Raw genomic sequence first — 23,017 nt, 5'->3', positions numbered from 1 at the left:
GAATCAGGAAGGCATGCTTGTGAGTTCAAATCTGACTTCAGACACTTGGTAGATGTGCGACCCTGGGCAAGTCACTTAAGTCCAGTTTGCCTCATCTGTAAAATGAGCTGTACAAGGAACTGGCCAACTACTCTGGTCTCTTTGCCAAGAAAATCCCAAATGGAGTCACAAAAAGTCAGACACAACTGAAAACAATGGAACAACAATAACAAATACCCTAGCAAGTTGTAACATGTAATGCACATATTAAATATTATGAGTCTGTCGTTTTTCACACTTGATCTTTAGGCAACACAGTGCTATAAATACAGCACTACAGATGCTAACAATGCCAGAATATAATGTATTGGCACCAGTGGCCACCTGCCCATTCTTCAATTTTGTCTTCTGTTTCCAAAAGTACTTTCCATAACTACACCTTTGGTGAGCCTCAAAATGGATTTGCAAATGATCAAGGAGAAGTAATAAATAGCAACATTTCTTAACTTTTTATGCATCAATCTATGTGCCAGGCACTATGTCAAACACTTCAAAAATAATATCTCATGTGATTCTTGCAACAACTCTGGAGGTAGGCGCTGTTATTCCCATTTTATAGCTAAGGAAATTGAGGCAAACAAAGGTTAAATGACTTGCTCAGGGTCACATAGCTAACAAGTGTCTGAAGCTGGATTTGGACTCAGGTCTTCCTGACTCCTATTGAGCTTTCCCAAAGCATATCTAATATACTATGTCCACAGTCTGGGATGTTGTTCTCCCATTCTTTTTTTTTTTTTTTAAAGGCAATTGGGGTTAAGTGACTTGCCCAGGGTCACACAGCTAGTAAGTGTCAAGTGTTTGGTCAGAGGCCGGATCTGAACTCAGGTCCTTCTAACATCAGGGCCGGTGCTCCATCCACCTAGCTGCCCCTCTTCCTTCATTCTTGAAGAGGACCAATGATATCATGAGGGTGATGTCTTGACTTGTCAATGAATTGGGTTTGAGGCAAAGTTGTCAGCCTCACCTTTCAGAGTCCAGTGGCAAGATCTAAGTCAAGATGACTGGTGATGGCCCCACAGCCTGGGCCTGGGCAGCACCAAAGATTACCAAAAGAAACACAACAATTTAGAACTGTGTACAATGTGAAGTTAAACAAACTTTGTACTAGAAAAGCCAGGGACTGGCTTAACTTCTTTCATTAGAATCTTCTTCAAGAGCAGTCCCCATTTGAAGACTTTTAATGAAGCTTTACAAAATGAATTTATTTTATCAAAGTGTCCATGTTCTGATTTTTGGTTCAGAAAACAACTTCCCAACCTGTGGAGTAACAAGTACAGGCTTTGTGGAAGCCATTTTGGGGCACTTAGAGGGTTTTTGTCTCTAACTCTCAATTAATTTCTAGGTTCAAGACCCGTTAAAATTCATTTATTTATTTATTTTTTTTTTGGTGAGGCAATTGGGGTTAAGTGACTTGCCCAGGGTCACACAGCTAGTAAATGGCAAGTGTCTGAGGCCGCATTTGAACTCAGGTCCTCCTGACTCCAAGGCCAGAGCTCTATCTACTCCACCACCTAGCCACCCCCTGTTTAAAAATATTTTAAAAAGGAATGTACCAAAAGGATGAATTTATAGGAATTCTGACCAGTGGATAAGTAGAGGATTACTGATCTAATGAGTCCTCACAAATGCTTTCGTTGCTCCAAGGAACTGAAGGCCTGACCACATTTTTTGGTTTATATTATATTCTGGCATTATGTTATATTCCATGACCTTAACATCCTCCCCTTCCCCCAGGTCTGATAAAATGAAGAGATTAGAAGAGATATCCTCTAAATATTTTGCAGCTATTTTTCTCCCTCCCTCCTCCCTCTCCCTCCAACAGTGGTTGACCCTTTTCTGGCACCAGAAGAATTCTATCTCTTCTTCTACTAGATCCCAAACTAAATTAATAGTGCCTTCCATATTAAGCTGCCCATATTTGGTTTTCTAGCAGTCCTTCCAGGGATTGGGGCACCATGAATTAGTGAAAATAGAATCACAGGGCAGTCAAGAGACTTGTGGCCACCTGATGCTTTAAAAGAGTAAAAATGGAAATATTCAGTCCACTTTTAGTATGTAAGGGGTGAAGAGAATGTTAGAACTATAATCAGGAGGGCTTTCATTTAAATTTTGAATCTACCACTTCTTGCAAGGTGACACTTCATTGAGGCTCATTTTTCATCTGTAAAATGGGGATAATTTTGTACTACCTAAATTACAAGTTTAGAAAATACCTAATACGTATATTAATTCTTTGGTTAATGCCACAGAGGGCATACATGACAAATTTTCGGATGTGAGAAAGACAGCTAACTCAGAGAAAAATATTACCAGGCTAGAAGGAGAAAGATGAAATGAACTGGGTAAGATAAGTTTTTTTAAACAGGTTTTACTCAAATCTTTTGTTTTTACATTGCTTAGATTTCTCACTATATCTCTTTCCACTACTAAAGAGCCATTCCTTAAAATAGTTTAAAAAAAATGAAAGAGAAAAAAATATTTAGCAACACCAATCAACACAGCAAAGAAAATCTGACATCATATGCAATATTCCACACATATGGAGACCAATTCTTAAAACAGATCAAGGAAGAGGTGTCTTCTCATATATTTTCTTTGGGGTCAAGCATTTAAAAATTATTTTGCAATATTCCATCTTGTTTATTTTATTGCTGTTCTTTGCATTTAATTTTTTGTAGTTCTATGTGAATGCATATGTGTGTGTATGTATATGTACATATGTGTGTGTATATGTATATGTGTGTGTATTTCTTGACTTTGCTTACTTTACTTCATATCAATTCATGAAAATCTTTCCATGCTTCTCTGTATTTATCACCTATATAATTTCTTATAGCACAGTAATATTCCATTATATTCATGTACCATTATTTGTTTAGCTATCCCCTAATTTGTGGGCATTTACTTTAATTTCTTTGCTGCCATAAAAAATGCTGGTATATATATGGTATCCTTTCTTTTTGTTAATGACCTCCTTGAGACATGCCTGGCAGTAGAATCTCTGGGTCCAAGGGTATGGACATTACAGTCATTTTTTAACCCAAATTCCTTTCTAGAATGGTTGGGCCAACTCACAGCTTCACTGACAAAGCATTAGTGTACTTTTCTTTCCAAAATTCTTCCAACACCAACTACTCCTGTCTTTTGTAATCACTGCCAATTTGTTGAGGTGGACACATTGCCTCAGAGTAGTTTGGATTTTTCTTATCATTAGGGATTTGACAGATTCTTTCATATGATTGGTAACAGCTTGCAATTCTCTTTTTGAGAACTGTTTGTTCCTCTTTTTTGAAGTTTTTGGTCTGAACAAGATGAAAGTTAAAAGAGATCAATGTAAAGTTTTATACTCCATTCCATAAAATCAACTTCACAATAGCCACATTGGAGGAGGAATGGCTAGAATCAGTTTATGTTCTTTCTATCTGCTCTACTGTTGCATTCTTAAGACTACTAAACCCCCAAAGACCATGCCCTGGGGGGTTTCATTTACTCATCTTTGGAATTCCCACCCTGGGGTCTGAGCTGTCTTGATTGGTGAATGAATATGAATTGACACAGTCCACAACATCTAGTCATCTCCAGACTATATTTATTATTCTATTAAGTTATCTACTTCTACTGGATGAGTTATCTCCACCCTTCTCTTTTGACTTCTTGTTCAGGGAATTATAAACAAATCAGTACTCTAATGGCTTTTGATAAAGGTATTTTGACCAACTCCTCCTTGACAATACTTGCCATTTTTGTATTCTTCTAACTTCCCAGATTAAGAGACCCCTCACTGGTCCTAATTTTCCTACTGTCTTTCCCTATTAGAACATGGGTCCATTGGCAGCAGGTATTGTCTCTATATTTTTGAATCTGTATCCCCACAACTCAGCACAGTGTTTGGCACTTAGTAAGCATGTAACAAATCCCTCCTTCTTTCCCTCCCTCCCTTCCTTCCTTCCTTCCTTCCTTCTTTCCTTCCTTCCTTCCTATCTCAGGAGGTATTTTTACCTCATTATAAGTCTTTAAGTAGAGGCTAGATGTCCAGTTATTAGATATGATGTAGAGGCAGAGGTTAACCTCCTTTCCAACTGTGAGATCCTATGATTTTCTCCTTCATTTTCTTTGACTGAAGGATCTGCAGGCCTTCCACAATCTGATTCTAAGCACTTTATAAGATTAATTTTATATTAACTATATCATTATTATTATTATTTTTATTATTACTCTTCTTTAAAATCTCTACATTCTAGTCCAGCTGATCAGCTATTCCATAAGCTCATCATCCCATGTTCCACTTCTGTATCTTTGTATTGACTGTCTCTCCTTTCTTCCATCCTGGAATTCACTCCCTTTTCATTTCTATCAGCACCTCCACAAAACCTTTCCTAATCCCCCAAACTGTGATGATGTCTCCTTTCTCAAATTAGTTTGCATTTATTTTATCTGTTTGCATGTTGTATCTCTCTTCCTCTTCCTATAAATATAAGTTCCTTGAAGCAGGGGGCTATTTAATTTTAGTATCTGTATAACTAGCTCCTAGTACATACCGGTACTTAATTGTTAAATTTCAATTGACAAGATGGTTGGGGGTAAGGGGAGAAAGAATCCCAATACAATATAATTTCCATGGTTATAAAAGGTAACCTCTCACATTTATTTATGAGAAGACACTCAGTTGCTCCCTGCTCAATGCAATAACTTATTTTTCTCTCCCAATTTTTTTCTCTCTTCCTATGATTTTTTAAAAAATTTCCTTTCTCTATCTCACAGCTTGTCAGTAAGCCTCTAACCCATATCTGTACAACTTGGCAGTCAGCAGGGGCCAAAATTAAAATAGGCTAAACTTCTCCAGGCTGCAGGTAGGTTTTCAGTGGCTCACTTTCTAAGTAAAGGTATAATTAATGATTAAACTATTTTGCAAATAAACTATATTAAAAAAGGGAAATTTCAATTAATATCAATTAATTACACTTCCTACTTAAGATTTTTACCATGAAATCATGTTAATGTTAAAAATATTATTTTGTCAAGTGGGACATAATCCAGAAATTGCAATCAGCATACACTTCTTTATGAAGTCACATTCAGTAAAAGACTTCCCTGCAGCAGCAATTTCCTTAGAAATCTGAAAACTAACCTTAGTATCTGCCTCATTTTCTGAGTTTATTTTCTTGAAAAACCATTGCTCCCCACTGAGATTTTTCAACAATTTGGATGCTTAATTTGTTTTTCATTGGTGTCCAATTTGCTTAAGTAAGGATGTTTTGATGTGAAATGGCACTGAAGATCATATTCCTTCAAAACGGCTATTACTTCTCAGCAAACAAGGTATAATATTTTGTCTCTTGTGTAAGTAAACAAGAATCTATTTGTCCACTCTAAACATTCATGTTCTGACTCAAGCTTCCATTTTTTTATCACCCATTTTACAAAGTCACCCCAAAAACTTTACTGTTAGAACCAAAAAATCTCCACAGAAACTGCTTACACATGAAGAAATACTGAACTGAATGTCTGACCTAGGAGAGAGCGCCAAACACTCATGTAATTTGGAGGGCAGCCATGCAGCAAGGGCGAGGAAGAAGCCCTCAAGTTATTGACACTCATCAGACAGCAGGCATCAGCTGCAGTTGGTGTGAGGCTGTATTTACTTTGTCCCTGTTTAATGCTAGTAATGGCCAAAAACAGTGAAAAGATGCAACTCTCGCTCCTCTCAGGCTAGAGACAGACTGATGATGGTTGGTTGTATCATGTGACATGTGACATGTGACAAGCAGGACAGAATGCACAGTGGCAATCCACCTGCCAAGCTACATGATGGGCACAATAGTGACTAGGAAGGCAGGTTAAGTGGGACATGGACAAAAGATTCATTACATTTTTACTTTCTTTTACATCCTCTACATTTTTCCTGGGCTTCCCTAAATCCTTTGGGGGGCAGTAAGCACCCAGCAGGCCCCAGGCCTGCTCTAATCCAAAGACATTTGCTTAGCTCACAAAAAAAAAACCTATCTATCTCTGGACCTATGTAAATGGAATTTTTGCCATATTACTTGGAAAATGAACAAAAGATTATTCACTTTATTGTGCTAAAAAAGAATCCTTTTCATAGTTTTAGGGCAAAATTTCTTTGTTTAGCCATTAAGGCTTTTCAACTCCTGAGGCTGAGCTTAGAGTTTTCTAGGTCTTCAACTTCTACTTCATTAGATAACCATTAAATCCTAATGCATTATAGGATCTTGGTCATGGTGAAGATTTTGTAGGTGGAGGAGAGAACTCCGCTCCAGAACATCTGAATCATTTAGGGATTAGTTTGCATTAAGGCAACTTATAGCATTAAAATGCAACTTATATAGGACTTCAGTAAAGTTCTTCACATACCAAAGATTTCTTATGAAACATTGTTCTTTAAATTAAGTATAACTAAATCATGAAAATATGAAGAAATCTCTCTTAAAATCAACATGGATTTTAAGTCCTTCCTGAACTTGTTCATAAGAGTCTTGGAAAACTGGCCTGAAAGTCTTCTGACATATCACCACATGAACAATCTGGCCCCAGCTGAGAGCGAGATGAGGACGGCAGGAATGTCTATCTTCCCTGCATGGAGAGCAAAAATCTCCAGCAATTATTATTTGAAGCACACAACTACCGCAGTGAAACTTGCCTTCGCTAGAAAATCCAGCAAGTTTCATCCACTTCTTTTCATTTATTTACCTGAACTCAGAAGTAGGAAAACATCACCTTCATCTTGAGAATCTCGTTTCTTATTCATTTCACAACCTAGTAAAAACTTTGCCCCTGTCTTCAAGATCCTGTACAAACTTGCCCCCTTCACCCTCCTCAGCCCATTTCTTTGTTGTTCATTTCATTCACTGATTTTGTGGTAAGTGAATGTGATTTTACCTTTCATCTTGGATTCTCCTTCCATGAAAAATGGATAAATGTATTTGCCACAAGGAGAATTAAGAGTTATTTTTACAGAAACATTCAAATATATTTATCTTATTCAGAAAGAACATTAATAGTTTCTGTTGCTCCAACTTCTATCTTCCCATCTCAAGTAATCATTTCTTGTCTTTCAGAGTAATAAATATTTTTCGTTATGAATCAATTTCAATAGCCCTTCAGCCATGTTCACAGGCATGTTTTGCTTTCAGGCAAACCATTAAAAAAACAGAACTCAGAAAATAGCTAAATTATGGGGGCAATTAATCTAAAAATGGTAGAAAAGATATTTCCCTTCATGAAAGATGTAGAGTTATTGTAAATTGTGATATCTCTTGGTACACTTAAGTGCTTTATGAATCATTAAGTAATTGCAAGGAAGCTAAAGGCTAAGTAAAGTTATCTGTGAATTGAAGAGCAATTAAAAATTGAGAGAAAGCATGCTAGTCAATTGGAAATACATTTTTTTTTCATTTATACATGCTTCAGTAGAATTGTAGGTAGATGTGCCAGTTATCACTTTCTTCTGTCAACATATTCATCTTAGCATTATAGTATGATTTAATTAGGATGGATGCCTGTATTGAAACATGGTTTCAAAAATATCCACAAATTTCAGAGTTTGTTGAAATTTGCCATTATGTACTTGAGGATTTTGAGAAGGGGAATGATTTGAAGATGCGTGGATTGTGAGACCTACAAAATTTGTTTCCCGGGACCACTTCATGAATTGATTTGGATTGGAAGGAAACTATGATATGTTACATTTCTGAAATATCAGATCTAAAGATGCTGAATTAGAAGAGTTTCTAATAGTGTTATTAGCACATCATAGATTCACAGTATTTTAGATCCTTAAGGGAACTTAGAGGTCAAATGCTTTAACTCCCTCATTTGACAGAAAATTCAGGCAAAGTTATTTGCTAGTGGCCAAACCAAATTTAGAACTCAGTTCTTCTAGTATACAGTATCTTCACCCTCCCTCCTTTCCCCACAAAAAAACAAATCATACTAACTCTTATCGTTCTGAACTATTAAAAAAAGAGACTTGTATTACACAGAAGAAAGGCAACTATATCTATATCCTATTATGTCAGATGTTCATTTCAATGACTAGAAAGTTAACGTTAATTATTCAGTTTGGCATTTGGTAAAAGGATGTTGGAGGAAGAGCAGGGGTTAGAAGCATTGGTGCTGTCTGAATTAATCAACACTTCTAGTTAACTAAGATTTAATTCCTGGTACCCTAGGTGATGGAGATCTTTACAATTCCTCTAGCTTTCCCTACTTAGACTTAGAAAGTGAATAAAAGAGCAGTGTTTTGCATGAAAATCACCATTGTTTGTGAAACCACCAAGAGGCAGTTCAATTTGTACTTCTTTCCTCAAAAACAATAGTAACAACAAACACTCACTAACCCTAAACCAATCTGAGAATATTCTAAATTAACCTGGGCAAGATTACTAGATTTAAAATGTATACAAAAGGATAACAGATATTTCTAGAGCTTCCCAACTGGAAAAATGCCAGATAAAACAGCTTTTTCTGTAGCTTGAAGCATCTGTTTTCCAATGGGATTCAGCTAACTCACTTAAAGATCCCCTACCTTATTTGTATTAGACTTGGAAAAGTCTGTTAGGAAAACTAAATAGAAGCCTATGATCCCTATGAGCTACATCACCTCCATTTACTCCCAGATTTGAATAAATTTTTATTAACAAAAAGCAGTGCCTTACTATTTTAAAATTATTTTAGTTAAATTTAAAAAAAGAACTCTAACACCAAAGATACACATTTTAAAATAACAAAACAGAGCAGAAAAAAAAACCATATGCAAATCTATGCATCTGTATTATAGATGGCTTGTTTTTCTCTTTAAGCAAATAAGAAATTCAACATGTTATTTACCAAGCTGTCCTGTTTGTCCATATTTCCTATGGACTTTCATTCTGTTCTCTCTTATGCATTTAAAATTATTTATTAACTGTCTTTTTTATTTAAAAAAATTGTAACATTATGTTAAGTCCCCTTCTCCCTTCCAACTCTCTCCTCATTCCTCCCCAATCTAAAGAAAGAAAATTTAAGCCCTTGTACAAAGTATACATAGTTAAGCAAAACAAATCCCCTCATTGTCTAAAAATAGAAATGTATCTCTTATTTTGTACCTTGAGTTCATCACTTCTCTTAGGAAGTAGGTAGCATGTTTCATCATCAAGTCTTTGTAATTGTGGCTTACCAGCAGACCAGAGCTCCAAAATTTTTCAAAGTCATTTTGCTTTAGAATTTTGTTGTTTGTATAAATCACTCTCCAGGATCTGCTCCTTTCACCCTACATCAGTTGATCCAAGTCTTTGTAGGATGGCTTGAAACCATCTCTTTTTTATTTCTTATGGCCCAATAATATTCTATTAAAATTATACGCTACTATTTGTTCAGTCAAACCCTAATTTATGGGTACCCCTGAAGTCTCCAGCTCTTTGTCACTATAAAACAGCAGAATTGCACAGAAGAAACCTAAGGGGCCAGATAAGAAGTTTATATTTAAAAACAGACACCATAGATGATATCCAAGGGCTAGGGTTGGCTCTGGGCATTTAGGCAATTGTCATATTGGGAGCAATTACCAACAGATGGAGTAAATGTGGTCTGAATCTCATGGCTGTTGAGTTCTTTGTCAAGGAAATCTTTGAGGATGGGTTATGAGGACAGGAGTATGAGTAAGAATGTCAGGATTTAGTAAACATAAGGAATCAAACTCAATCAGCAATACCTGAGTACTTTGGCATAGTATTATTAGCACATGATAGAATCCTTTTTAGATCCTTAAGGGAATTTCACTCAAGGGCCAATAGATTGGCATGTTTGTTTTTTATGTTTACCTTTCTATCTAGTCAGGGCCATACCCCTTAAAGAACTCCAGGGATTTTGCTTTTGTGTGTAGGTATGGGGGAGAGTTGGGGGTGGGATCCCTACAGTTCTAGAGAAAGAGTAAGTTGGACAGAAGGAACTGACATTTAAAAAAAATAAATAAAATCTCCTACTCTACCACTATATATTCCAAATATCAAGTTCTCTCCATTATTAGAACTTTCCTAGAAATTTCTAACCTTCTAAGGAACATTTTGAAGGAGTATGCTTATTTCTGATATCTTTTCTGCCGTAGCCCTATCCGAAATCAGAGAACTCATGGGTATTCAGGCAGCTGTATTTAGTGAACTTGGAGTCAGAAGACTTCATCCTGCATTCTGCCTTAGTCATGATTAGCCATACAACACTGGGCAAGTCATTTAACCTTTTTGGTCTCACTGTCTGCAAAAGAGATAATGATAATTGCCTAGATAACAGGGCTTTTATAAGAAATGACACATTGTAAAGTGAAATGGAAATATTAGCTAATGTTATTGCCTAAAACACATATTTGATGTCAATGCTTTATTGTTGTGGCATATATATTAGGGTAATACATTTTTATTTTTCAAGTTAAGTAAAAAAAATATTTATTAAATACTTACTATTTGCCAGGCACTATGGTACATGCTAAGGATACCAAGAAGGGCCAAAAACATAGCTGCTACTGTCAAAGAGCTTACATTTTAATGGATAAGTAGGCATCTAAGCAACTAGATACAAAGCAGATATACACAGAATAGACACAAGGCAGTTTGAGCAGGGAGGACAGTAAAAGCTAGAAGGGCCTAGAAAGGCCTTCTGGAATAGGTGAGGTTTGAAGAAAGTCAGGAAAACCAAAATGTGGAGTTAAGAGGGTAGAACAATTCAGATATGGGGGACAACTAGTGTGAAGGCACAGAGAAGGAATATTCAATGTTATGCTCAAGAAACTTCAAGAAGTCCAGATGGAATATAGAGTTCTTGGAGGAAAAGAAAGTATGAGGAGACTAGAAAGGTGGGAAGAGACCACGTCACAAAGAGCTTTGAATGACAAAAAAAAAAATAAAAACAAAAACAAAACTATATATTTGATCCTAGAGATATTAACGAGTGACTGGAGCTCTTTGAAGAGGTGGAGGGAAGATGAAGTGTTCAGATCTATACTTCTTTAGTTGATGGTGGTATCTGCTTATACTGTTAGACATAACATTATGTAAAGTACTTTGCAAATCTTATAACGTGACATAAATATTAGCTATCTGTGCTAAGACTTTTGCGACAACCAAGTTTATATGTTCAGACCTGGAGTTACTCAGTATAGGAAGCTCCTGGTGTGGAAATCTCTCTGTAAATGCAGATAGGCAACTCAGTATCTTTTAGGTTTTCTCAGACATTGAAAATTAAAGTGGATTGCCTGTAGTCAAAAGGCTAATGTGTTTCAGAGGAAGGAAACCCAGGTCTTCCTGACTTGCAGGTCAAGCCTCTCTCTAGTATGCCATTCTCTCTCTCTCTAGAAGGATTTGTCATCATAATGGAAGATCTTGGTTGTCTAAAAAACAAATAAAATAAGTTACTCACTCCAAAAGATTCTTGTAAATCTTTGATCCAGTCTATTTGTCAAGGGCATGATGCTATTTCACGTGTACTGAAAATATACTTGTGTTTTAAAACCATTTAAAATTGGCCTTGCAGGTGAAAAGCCCTGTTAAGTTTATCTCCCATTTGACAAAGAATTTTGTTGCATAAATTGATGTTTCTGTTTTATTTTTTACTCTCAATCTCTAATTGAGCATTTGAGTTTGAAATCTGAGCTTATTTAGCAAAGGGTAAAGCTTAACTTTTTAAAGTAAAATAATTTTGAAGCATTAAGTATGAATGAAAAGCTGTGCAAAGGGGCGAGCTTTGACCAAATCATCCTGTTTCTAAAATCCCAACTCCTTCCTAATCCAATAAAAGTAAATTAAAGTTGATAGTGATCAAGTAATTCTTGATCCTTGGTGTTATGCTTTTTTTTAAAGTTTTTGTTCATTTTGATGGCTCAGTCTCAGCCAACATAATCTGACAAAGTTAATTGGGTCTAAAGAAGTAACAGGGAGTGCAGATGGGACAGTAATAAAATACTAACTACCATTAGAGTTGTCACGAGCAATTAGGATATTTGACCAGCTTGATAACAGAAAATGGTGCATTTTGGTTTTCAGCATGCTTATATATCCCAAAGGCGGCAACTCAAGACCATTCCAACTTCTATTTCCCTAGCAACTAGGGCCAAACCACCTCCACTTTTATTGTGCTTCCTATAATCTTTTGGGGGAGCGCTCTTCCACATCACCTTTTGGGTTCTGCTCTTACTCAAACAAATTTCTACAGCAAATGCATCAGCAGCATCAATTCATATACATCCATCTAGACTGCAGTTTTGAACTTGAAACTATTAGCTTTCCAGCCAAGGAGGCAAAGGTTTTTTGGGGGTAGATTTTCTATAGTTGGTTCACACAGACAGAGTTGTCAATATCCACTGGCACTGATTATTATAATAACCCTCCTACAAGAAAGACTCAGTATCAAAGCCAGAGTCACAACTGGTTCTCTCTGCTCCTATCTATGAGTCACTCTCAGATTCTCTACTCTGCCACGCATCTAGGTGGCAGATTGTTGGGGCTGGGATTAGACTGAAACAGGTGGTACCACCTGTTCTGAATTCTTTAGCCTTGTATTTGTTTTCACTGTGTAGCTTACTGATATAATACTCAACAAAGCTTAACCAATTTATTATTTTTTTGCAAACAAAAATCTCTGCAAGAGAAAGACATAGCTAAGCTGAACATTTAATATGCCTAATCCAACCTACCTTTACTCTCTCTGTAAAAAACGCATTCACAGTGAAAGAGTGCACATTGACCTCAGATCTATGGATAGAGTATAATCAGCCCCCTCTTTGCTTTTTATTGATCTTAGCAGGACCCCTTAGGTTGCTGTGGTTTCGTAAGGTTTCTGCATCTGGCAAGGGAAACCTATTTTGCTTTCAACTGTCAGCCTGTTCAACACCTGTCCCCTAGATCTACACTTTTATGTGCTAACTATAAGAGAGACCACAATTTTCAAGACTCTATGCTATATCCCTGCTCCAGGAACTGTGTTAACGGCTGGTAGCTTGGCCACTCCCACTGGCTCATTTCTGTAAAGATTAAGGCTTAAAGCAAATCCTCAGCTGAAAACAGTATTGGCAGAAGTCAAAGCTACAGCTAGAGATATTAGAAAATCAGAGCTGCTCGTAATCCAGGAAAACACAGTTCTCCCTCAAGGCCAGGATGGATGAAAAAGAAGTATGATCTTATCATTTGCTTGCCAAACACTGTTAATACCATTTCACAAGAGTGCAGAGTTACAGGAAATTTGATACTTGACTAATCAATAACAAAGATGCTTTGCATGTATTTCAAAGAGTCAAACAGAGAATTTGTTTTTAGGACTGAAATGTTCCTATATAAGTCAACTTCAACATTCACTTAAAATCTTTTGCTAATACAAGTTGCTTTTTTAAAAAAGCCTCAGAAAACTAATAAATGTGTGTATCCCAATCATTACTTCTTAATATCATAGATTAATATCTTATAACTATATTATATATTTGCTGATTATCAAAGAACAAGCGTTTAACAAATATTTAATGACTAATAAATACTTATTTATTAACTGCCAGCCACATAGTTACTTTCCAAGGAAAACCAGAAATTCTAAAGAGAGAACTTTAAGATTGAAACAACATGATAAAAGATGTTTTTCATCTTCACCTGAGGAAACGGGGCAGTGGCAAGGAAAAGGAGCTTGTCTCTAAGAGGGTCTGAGAAAAGGCTCAAACCAAACAATTTATTGTAAAAAGAGAGGACAGTATCATTCTCCTTCATTCTACTTTATGCTCTTAATGCATGTTAATATTCATTTTATACCTGCAAAGTAATCAGGAAGAGTTAAATATAATTCAGTTTTTTAATCTTCTGAGGGTAAATACTATAGATTAATAGCATTTATTATTACACACTGTCTGTCATCCTACTGTGCAATGAGGTGCTTTCAATACAGCAGAGTATCTGTGACTTTATCAATATATGTATGCTTTCTGACATTTAAAAATATAATTTATCCATGCCTTCTCCTCTTGTGTAAATCTCAGCTAAATACATCCATTAGTCTTCCAGGGGCTCCACCTAACCTGCTTGAGGTTTTGCCTAGTATCTTCCCACACTAAGGGAGCATGCAAATTGTCCATCCTTCAGTCTCACTATATATGACTGACATCTCATTTTTGTTTTACTCATTAGAGATCTTTTACACTACTTTGCCTGTAAAATTCTTCATTAGCAATGAAGACCGCTCATGTGCACCATCTACCTCTCCTTTACCTTTTAGGTGACCACAGAAGCAACCCATGAAATGTTCTCACAGAAACACCAAGAGATGAAAGTACAAAATATCTCCTTGATGTAATTACGTAATTCTCCGAATCTCTCTACCCCTCCTGCTTCCTTAAACTGCACTGGTTTTGGCATATTTACTACCTGTTTTTCTACCTTCAGTCATATTTTCCTGTTTGGGTCTCAGCTATATCTTTTACTAGCTATGTGGGTGTGGGAAAAATCTCATCACTTCCCTGAGCTTCAGTATCATAACTTGTAAAATGAGCATAATGATACTTGCGCTGCCACTCTTTGACAGCTGGGTGGCACAGCGGGCCGATCACTAGTCTTGGAATTGGGAATATTCATCTTCATGAGTTCAAATCAGACACTCTCTTTGTTACCCTGGGTAAATCACTTAACCCTGTCTGCCTCAATTACCTCAACTGTAAAATGAGCTGGAGGAGGAAATGGCAAACCACTCCACTATCTTTGCCAAGAAAACTCCAAAAAATGAGCTCATGAAGAGTCAGATGACTTAAAAACGACTCAACAATTGCCACGCTTACAGAGTTCTGAAGGAAGCACTTAGTAAACTGTAAAATATTATATAAACCTGAATGATTATTACTATTTCTAAAATAGAACTTTGATAATGTCATTCCCCTTCTCAAAAATTTTTCATTGACTCCCCATTACCCAACAAATTGAACTCTTCATTTTGGCTTTCGAGGCTTTCAATAACTTTCACAGACCTATTTCCTAGTGGTTTCTTTGTAAGAATTCTATATCTAGCTAAAGTAAACTATTTGCTTTTCCCAATGTTAGTGGCAAATAGTCTGCTTTAGTGTCACTGTACCATTGTTAATACTTTTCCTTAAGTGTAAAATCCCTTCTCCTATCATCTCTGCTTACTTAGAAACCTACTCATCCTTCTAGGTTCATTTCAAACCTCTTTCACGAAACCAACTGAGGACTACCTATTGCTTCCAAATGGAATATGAGGTCGAGCCTCTCTATTGGAAGTTCTTACTCTTTGAGTTATGGCCTCCTTTTTCAGTCTGGTGAAAATCTATGTATTCCTTCTCAGAAGACTGTTTTTTAAGTGCATAAAATAAAATACATGGTATTACAAAGGAAACCAATTATATTGAAATAATTATAAATTTTTTTAAAAATTCACAAACCCCAGGTTAAGGATTTTTGCAAATCATCTCCCCCTATTTTTCTTAAAAGCATTTATATTTTGCTTTTTGTATTACACTGATTTGTATACTTGTCACTCCTTTTTGTAAATTCTAATGGCAGGGGCATGTAGCATCTATTACAATGCTTGGTACAGAGCACACAATTAATGAATTTAAATAAATTTCCAATTAGAATTTTTAAGTAACCAAGAATTATGTCACATTTTACTAGTCTTCATTTTCATTTTAGCTAATGTGTTTGGAAGAGTTTGTTCAGTTTTAACAAAACGTTGATTGGTTCCATTTTAACCTTCCTTTTTCACCCCAAATTTTCTTTTTCTCTCACAGAAACTTAGCCCTCACTTTATTAATTGGTAGGTGGAAAGAAATAAGGATTTATATAGTGCCTACAATGTACCAGGCACAGTACTAAGCACTTTACAAATATTTTCTCATTTGATTCTCGTAACAACCCTGGGAAGGAAGTACTGTAATTAGCCTTATTTTACAGATGAGGAAATGGAAGTAAACTGAGTCTAAGATATTTGCCCAGGCCACACAGATAGTAGTGTCTAAGGCAGGATTTCAACTCATCTTCCTGACTCCAGACCTGATGCTTTATTCATTGTACCACCAAGCTGCAGTTAGAGAAATATTTTAGTTCTGGCCATAAAAAATGACTGGCTCAGACCATGTTTACATATGTACTCTGCACAGCAACATCTCTATACACATATATACATATATGTGTATGTAAACACACACACACACACACACACACACATATATATATGTGTATATATATATATACATACATATATATATATACTCATCTCTTAAGTAAATGATATGGGCTATGAATCAAAGAAGGAAGTTTCTGTGAAATCTTTAAAAAAAGTTAAAAAAATCTTACAAAATTTAACCCAAAACTCAGTCAGTGAAAACTAAGTTTCTACCTGGAAGTTTGAGTCCTAGTTTTAAAAAATAAATAACTAAATCATTCTAAGGAGAAAGATCATTTTAAAATGAAATCTGAAAAACGAAAATAGCATTTCTCCTCCCTTGCAGGGAAATCCCATATCATTCTCTCTCTATATAAGAGGAACTGTATGAGAAGAAGTGCAGCAGGGTGGAAAGAGGGTTTGCTTTTGAAATTAGGAATTTCTGGATTCAAGTCCTGTCTCATCCACATAAGCTATGTACCTTTGGCAAACTGCTTTACTCCTCAATGCTGCAGACAAAGCTTTAAAATGACAAATTACCGATAAATGGCTATTGTGTACCACAGTGAGGAATTCCCTAGTCTGATGAAAGCCCATAGCCAGACCTCCACTACTACTGCATCTTCTAATTCTAAATCACAGTGGATTCTCTATTCTCTTTTAAAAACAGAGAATGAGACAGTAAAAAGCAGAGGATCAACTGCAGAAAACTAGACAGAACAGTTCTGGTAATTTCCCCAAGCATTTAACTATTCCCTCTCAGTTTTCTATTCTTAATGACTATGGAAAGTGTTAAGTGCAAACCACATTGGTGAAGCAGACAGCCACTCTCCCAGAAGCTCCTTCTTGCACTGACAGCATTACATGTCTGTTAACTTCACACCTGTGTCAGTTATTTCATTACCATGTGTAAACATGAGCCTATCTATATCCTGTGACTGAATTTCATGTTCCTTGCATATTAATGATATTCTCCAACTGCCTCCAATGTGTGACAAGAGTATGCTGCAGGTGATCATCAGGTGTGCTGTTAGCGAATCTGTTATTACTATTACTCTTATTCTTATTATTTTAGTTTAAAGTAGATCCTGCCTGTGTCTCACTGACAGCGGGCTTGCAGCATATCTGTAAAGCACACAGATCACTTCAATGGCATGGGCTGACTGTTTACATCTTGTGCCAACTCAGCTGATATTTAATTAACATTATGTCTTGATAGCCTGCTGTTGTTTGCAGCAACTTGGAGTCATGATTCTGACGCACTGACAACAAGCACTGAACACTTTGATACAGGGCCAAAATAAAGTAGGAGATGTCTATTTCTGTGTCTGGTGATGTCATACAACAAGCCTGCTTCATTCAGGTTGGACTTTTTCTCTAATCACAGTAGGCCATGCCCCCAGTAGGGCTCAGAATCATACAACTGCCCAGGATAACATTAAAGTAACTATTTTGGTGCACATGACAGCCTCCTATATCTTCACTGACAATTATCTTTAAAAAAACTTTGGTTTAATTTAATTTTATAAACAAACATTTATTAGGTGCGTACTATGTGCAAGACCCTGAGGTAGGCACTGGTAACACAAATATGGGGAAAAATATATTGGCCTTGCTTTGAAGGTTATCACCCTTTCTTTCTGGCAAGGATAGGAGACTGTGGATATGGAATATTACAAACACCTGTCAAAATCAATGGACGTATTGATTAGTTTTTCCAAATTATTTTTCTCCCCTATCCTTTCTTTAACTTTTTTTTTTGAGGCAATTGGGGTTAAGTGCCTTGCTCAGGGTCACATAGCTAGTAAGTGTCTGAGGCCAGATTTGAACTTAGGTTTTCCTGACTCCACACCTGGTGCTCTATCTGCTACACCACCTAGCTGCCCCCTCCCCCCCTCATATGTTTAAAAATATTTTTGTTACAAGAAAAAGGTTCACTGGGTAGGGGAAGAGAAGTGATATATTAAAAAATGGAAGTGGTATAAAAAGAAAATATAAGCATAAGAAGTAAAAATTTAAATAAAAAATTCAATCAAGTGATCCAGATACACAAATAGTTAAAAGACATACTAGAAAATGACTAAGTATACAAGAGGAGTTAAGCTGACCTACGTAAAAGAGTTTAGAAATGAAGGAAGAAGGGATCATGGAGAGGATGACAGATGAGGTATCACATGAACTGGACCTTGAAGGAAAAGTCAGGGATATATCAGTCGGGGTAGCAATGTGTCCATGGAGGTATGAAGGTAGAAGTAGGACAACACAGGGAAACATTAAGTTTTGCAGTTTGACTAGAAAGTTTATTTCCTTCAAATTCTCTATGCCAATGAAATCACAGGTCCGTTTTTCTTCCTCCCCACCCACCAGAAAAAAAGCTTACATTTATATAGCACTTTTAGGCTAACAAAGGAACTCACCTGATCCTCACAACAGCTCTGCGAAGAAGGAAGTATAAGTGCTGTTATCACCATTTTATAGCTAAGGAAAATGAGCTTCAAAAATCAGAAGTGAGTTTGTGGTGGTCCAAAAAACCTATTCACATACATACATACATACATACATACATACATACATACATATATGTGTATGTGTGTGTGTACGTGTATATAAGATATGTGTATGTATGCATGTTTATGTGTATGTGTATATGCATACATATATTTTGCAGGGGCAAGGGGGCAGGGTACAGTTCCTCTTATGACAGACTGCCTCTATCTCCTCTTCCTACCTCTGGATCCTCTCTACCTTTTCAAGAAATTGTAAAACTTCATTGCCTCACATCCTAGTTGGGATGTGTTGGCTGATTTACCCTAGTTGTCCTAGTTTTAACAACTCTATATCTCACACTAATTAGGAGTGATATGAAATGGAGTACACCACCCAGGTTGAAGAGCTGCCTTTCCTCAGGACTATCACTGAAGTTCCTTTTTCTTTCTTGTCAAATTCTTCAAGACCATTAAGTCTGAGGTCCAGTAAACTGCCTTTGTTGTAACTTCCCTTAGTCAAGTCAAGTCAATGAGCACTTCCTAAGCATCTACTATGTGTTAGGCACTGTGCTAAGCAATGAAGATATAAGAAAAAGCCCAGAAACAAACAAAAATAACCAGTCCTTGCTCTCAAGATGCTCATGGTCTAACAGGGAAGTCAACATGCAAACAACTGTGTGTACAAATAAGATATATACAAGATAAACTATAAGTAATTAATAGAAGGAAGACATTAGCATTAAAAGGAACTGGGAAAGACTTTTTGTAGAAGATGGAATTTTAGACAGGAAGCCAGGGGGCTAGGAAATAGAGATGAGGAAGAAGAGAATTTTGGCACAGGGGACAGCTGAGGTAAACACACAGGTTGGGAGATGTAATCTCTTGTTTGAGAAATAGAAAGAAGGTCAATGTCATTGGATAGCAGTGTATTTGGTAGGGGTGAGAGTAGGACAGATGGAGGAGTAATGTGTAGGAAGGGGCTAGATCATGAAGAGATTTATATGACAAATTATCTCCATCCTCCTCACCTCTCCATCCCCTCCTCCATATTCCACGTTCCTCATGTTAGACTTTGAGTCTTCCTTTGTGTAAGTAAAAACATGCTAAATAAAGGACAAATGCTTTCACTGCCTTGATGTCCCAAAGCCATTTCAAGGGATACAGGCGGCTGCCAGAGGTGAGATTCAAGCTCCCATTCTTTGACTTCTAATCTAGTACTTTTTCTACTACATCTTTTGCCTTCCCTGAATGTGCTTAGGGACCTTGTTAAATATGGATCAAAAAAGCAATTATCATTAGGAATTATTCTTCTTGATCAATTACAACTATAAAAAGAGGATATTGAGATATTTTATGACTGTTGAGATGAATCCAAATAAATTAAAAATCTAAATTTTAAAGTATATATTTAAATATTATTAAATTTAAAATTATCATAAGTGATATCAGGGTAACTCGTTCTCCTCATCTGCTCTAACTTTATTATTATTATTATTATTATTATTACACAAGCACATTAAATCACTGCTAGAAAAATGAATAAGCCTGCTAAAATGTCTTGGAATCTTCTCCATCATAGTATTTACTATGGAAAAATCAAACCTTTGACTCCATTTTAAAGCAAAACTCTTATTCTCTATTTATAATTTTCTGATTTTAGTTGAAATACTAAAATACACTTCTTAATACTACAGTATATCTTCAGAATACATGAGAAATAGGGACAAAAGATAGGAAGAAGCTGTGGTTGTATCTACTTTTATTTAGGAACTAACTGCATTGACTTAAATTATAGGTACATTTCCCACACTCATAAATGAGAACATTCCCCTCATTCTCTCCCTCCCCTATTCTAGCATTTGCTTTTAATTTAAATGTTTGTAGCAGAGAGTATTTGAAAAGTCTACACTTTCTTAGCTCTTAGAGTTCACTTCGAATAACAACTGTGCAGCAGGAAGATTCTTACTCTCAATCAATTTCTAGGGGTGCAAAATTCTTGGGCTGATGGCTAGGATCTCCAGCTATATCACTCACATAATACACACTCACAAGTGGTGATGAGATTCACATTATCACTAGAGCACCATCCTGCCGATGGCAGCAGCAGACACAGCAGGGGTATACTGTCCTCCCTACTAAAAATGACTCCTTCACCTTTCAATAATGCAACCTGCTAGGACGGCCTCCAAGCTGTGTGCTGATACAAGGAGAGTTGTCTTTAAACACGCTAATATAAACTACCCAGTTTCCCCAATGGGCTATTCTAGTTAGACCTGCATGCATTTATACCCTGGTTTTGAAAAAGTGTGTATTCAATTTGGTTTTTCATTATAAATGGAATTGTGGGGAAGTTTTCAATTGTTCTTATAACTTTAGCAAGTTTTCTGATTACTGTCTACTGACAACCTCAGTATATTTAAGCCCTGTTCTATGTGTATGCATGTGTAAATAAGATCTACATATGACCCAAATATGATTCAATTATTTGAGAAAGATATCACCCATAGGCATGTTTTGTTCAGTATTGTGATGTCTAAAATGGAATTACTGGATATAAAAGTACATTTAATTTCATATGTATGTATACACATATATGAAAAGCAAATTTAATTTCACACATATAACTTTTGTATATTTGGAAAAATGTTTTAGTATATCAATAATCAAGAAGAGAAAGAAAATTTCCCATGGACATGGACTATTCTCATTTCTAAGTTATCTTTTAGTAGGATTCTTCAAGACATCAAGAATCTATGACTTAATCAATGTGGGGACTTATTCTACTTCAGCAGATCACAAACCAGCTGTAATTCAAAGGACAGCCTTAGAGCGTTGTCAGAGGATCAAAGTGATGGTAAATAAACCTCAGAGGTAGATCTGAATGCAGCTCTTCCTGAGTCCAATAGTCTAGCCACTATGCCATACTACTTCTTTGGGGTTAGACAACATAATAAAAATTACTGCTTAAATTTCATTTCTTCTGATGAAATATTAGAAAAAACAGGAATAAGACAGGGAATCAATGTGAACTATAATGTGGTTAGATTTATGACTTAGTAATCAGTACATTCCACCCTCATCTTCCAATGTGAAGTTAAATGACATGATAGAACAACCAGTCCGTGTATTGAGAAAAACCAATCAGGTTGTAAAGCACTGTATAACCAAACTACTCTTGATTTACTGAGTTTTGTACTTTTCAATCAACTGTTATAGGGTCAGGTAGAAAAAGACCAAATCATTTTTCTTGGGGCAGTCACAAGATGGTATAAATGTTGCCACAGAAAACAATATTTCTTCCTTTCTCCTTGTTTGCACTAAAGTGATATCTATATGATACAGATGACCAGTAGCATGGGAATAAACATGATTTTTGAGGTTATGTAGTTAAGCTAGTAATTCCATATGTGATTCTTCTGAAATGTATTTCCTTTGGGAGCCGTAATGTTCAAACTTTACCACAGAACGGTAATTTAGACAACACTATTTTGATAGAGACCCTTCCTATAAAATGAATTAATTTCATTTAAGGGGAGTACATTTTAGAAAAGCAAATAAAATATACAATAAAATAGTAAAATCCAATACATTCAAGTATTAAGTATGCCTTCAGAATCCTAAAACACTACAGTCCAAAATATTTTCCTGTCACTAAGAAGCTGAACAGACTGTCTTGGGCATGTTTAAATGAACATTTAAAAAAATGTGCCTCTTTAAAAACTTGACTAAATAAGTAGGGTTTTTTTTTCATTTTTTAGTGTTGTTATATACTAGGTTACTTAGAAGTAATTGAAACATGAGAAAACTTTACTAACCTGAACAAGAACGAAGTATCGTTTTTTCCACCTTTTCCAAACCTTTTGTCCAAGGGCATATAAATATCTGCCAGGAAAAACAAGAGAATGTATGAATGATTTATACATTTTCAAAGTTCAATTTAAACTGATTCTTGTTTTTCTTGTTACTGTTTTGGTGACACTTTCAACATTGTACAAAGTCACTTCCATTCATTCCTGCAAGTTCTAAAGCAAGAATTAACTAAATGCAAAAGTTGATTCACTTGGAATCTTTGTGAAATAAAACAGCTGAGCCAAGGATAGGTGATTAGAAAAGCACTGGTATAGGCTGTTCACCATCATGTCAGTTACAGCTATACACAGAAGGGATCTGGATTTGGAAAGCATCTAACATATAGACAACTCCTATGTCATTAATTGTTTCCATTAAAATACGAATTTGGGTGAAATAACACCATAGAAGCTCTACAGAACTGGTTGGTATGTACTCACATTAAGCAACATGGTGATGTGAAGAAGATATGCTAAGAGGACAAACTGTTACTGATTCTTTCCAAATAC

General features: G+C 36.0%; 1 protein-coding gene across 11 annotated transcripts in view; it reads right to left on the bottom strand.

Annotated features, from left to right (window-relative positions):
- Positions 1–23,017, bottom strand: part of CADPS2 (calcium dependent secretion activator 2) — a 708,547-nt gene that overhangs the window by 226,485 nt on the left and 459,045 nt on the right. For all 11 annotated transcript variants that reach the window (XM_078154013.1, XM_078153999.1, XM_078154004.1 and 8 more), the window contains exon 9: positions 22,475–22,541. In XM_078154013.1, the coding sequence (XP_078010139.1) occupies positions 22,475–22,541 (67 nt within the window). The remainder of the gene's footprint in view (positions 1–22,474; positions 22,542–23,017) is intronic.

Source organism: Phascolarctos cinereus, unplaced genomic scaffold (genome assembly GCF_003287225.1).
Source record: "Phascolarctos cinereus isolate Bilbo 61053 unplaced genomic scaffold, phaCin_HiC Scaffold_1;HRSCAF=81, whole genome shotgun sequence".
NCBI classification, from domain to species: Eukaryota; Metazoa; Chordata; class Mammalia; order Diprotodontia; family Phascolarctidae; genus Phascolarctos; species Phascolarctos cinereus.
This window is presented reverse-complemented; position numbering and strand designations above follow the sequence as displayed.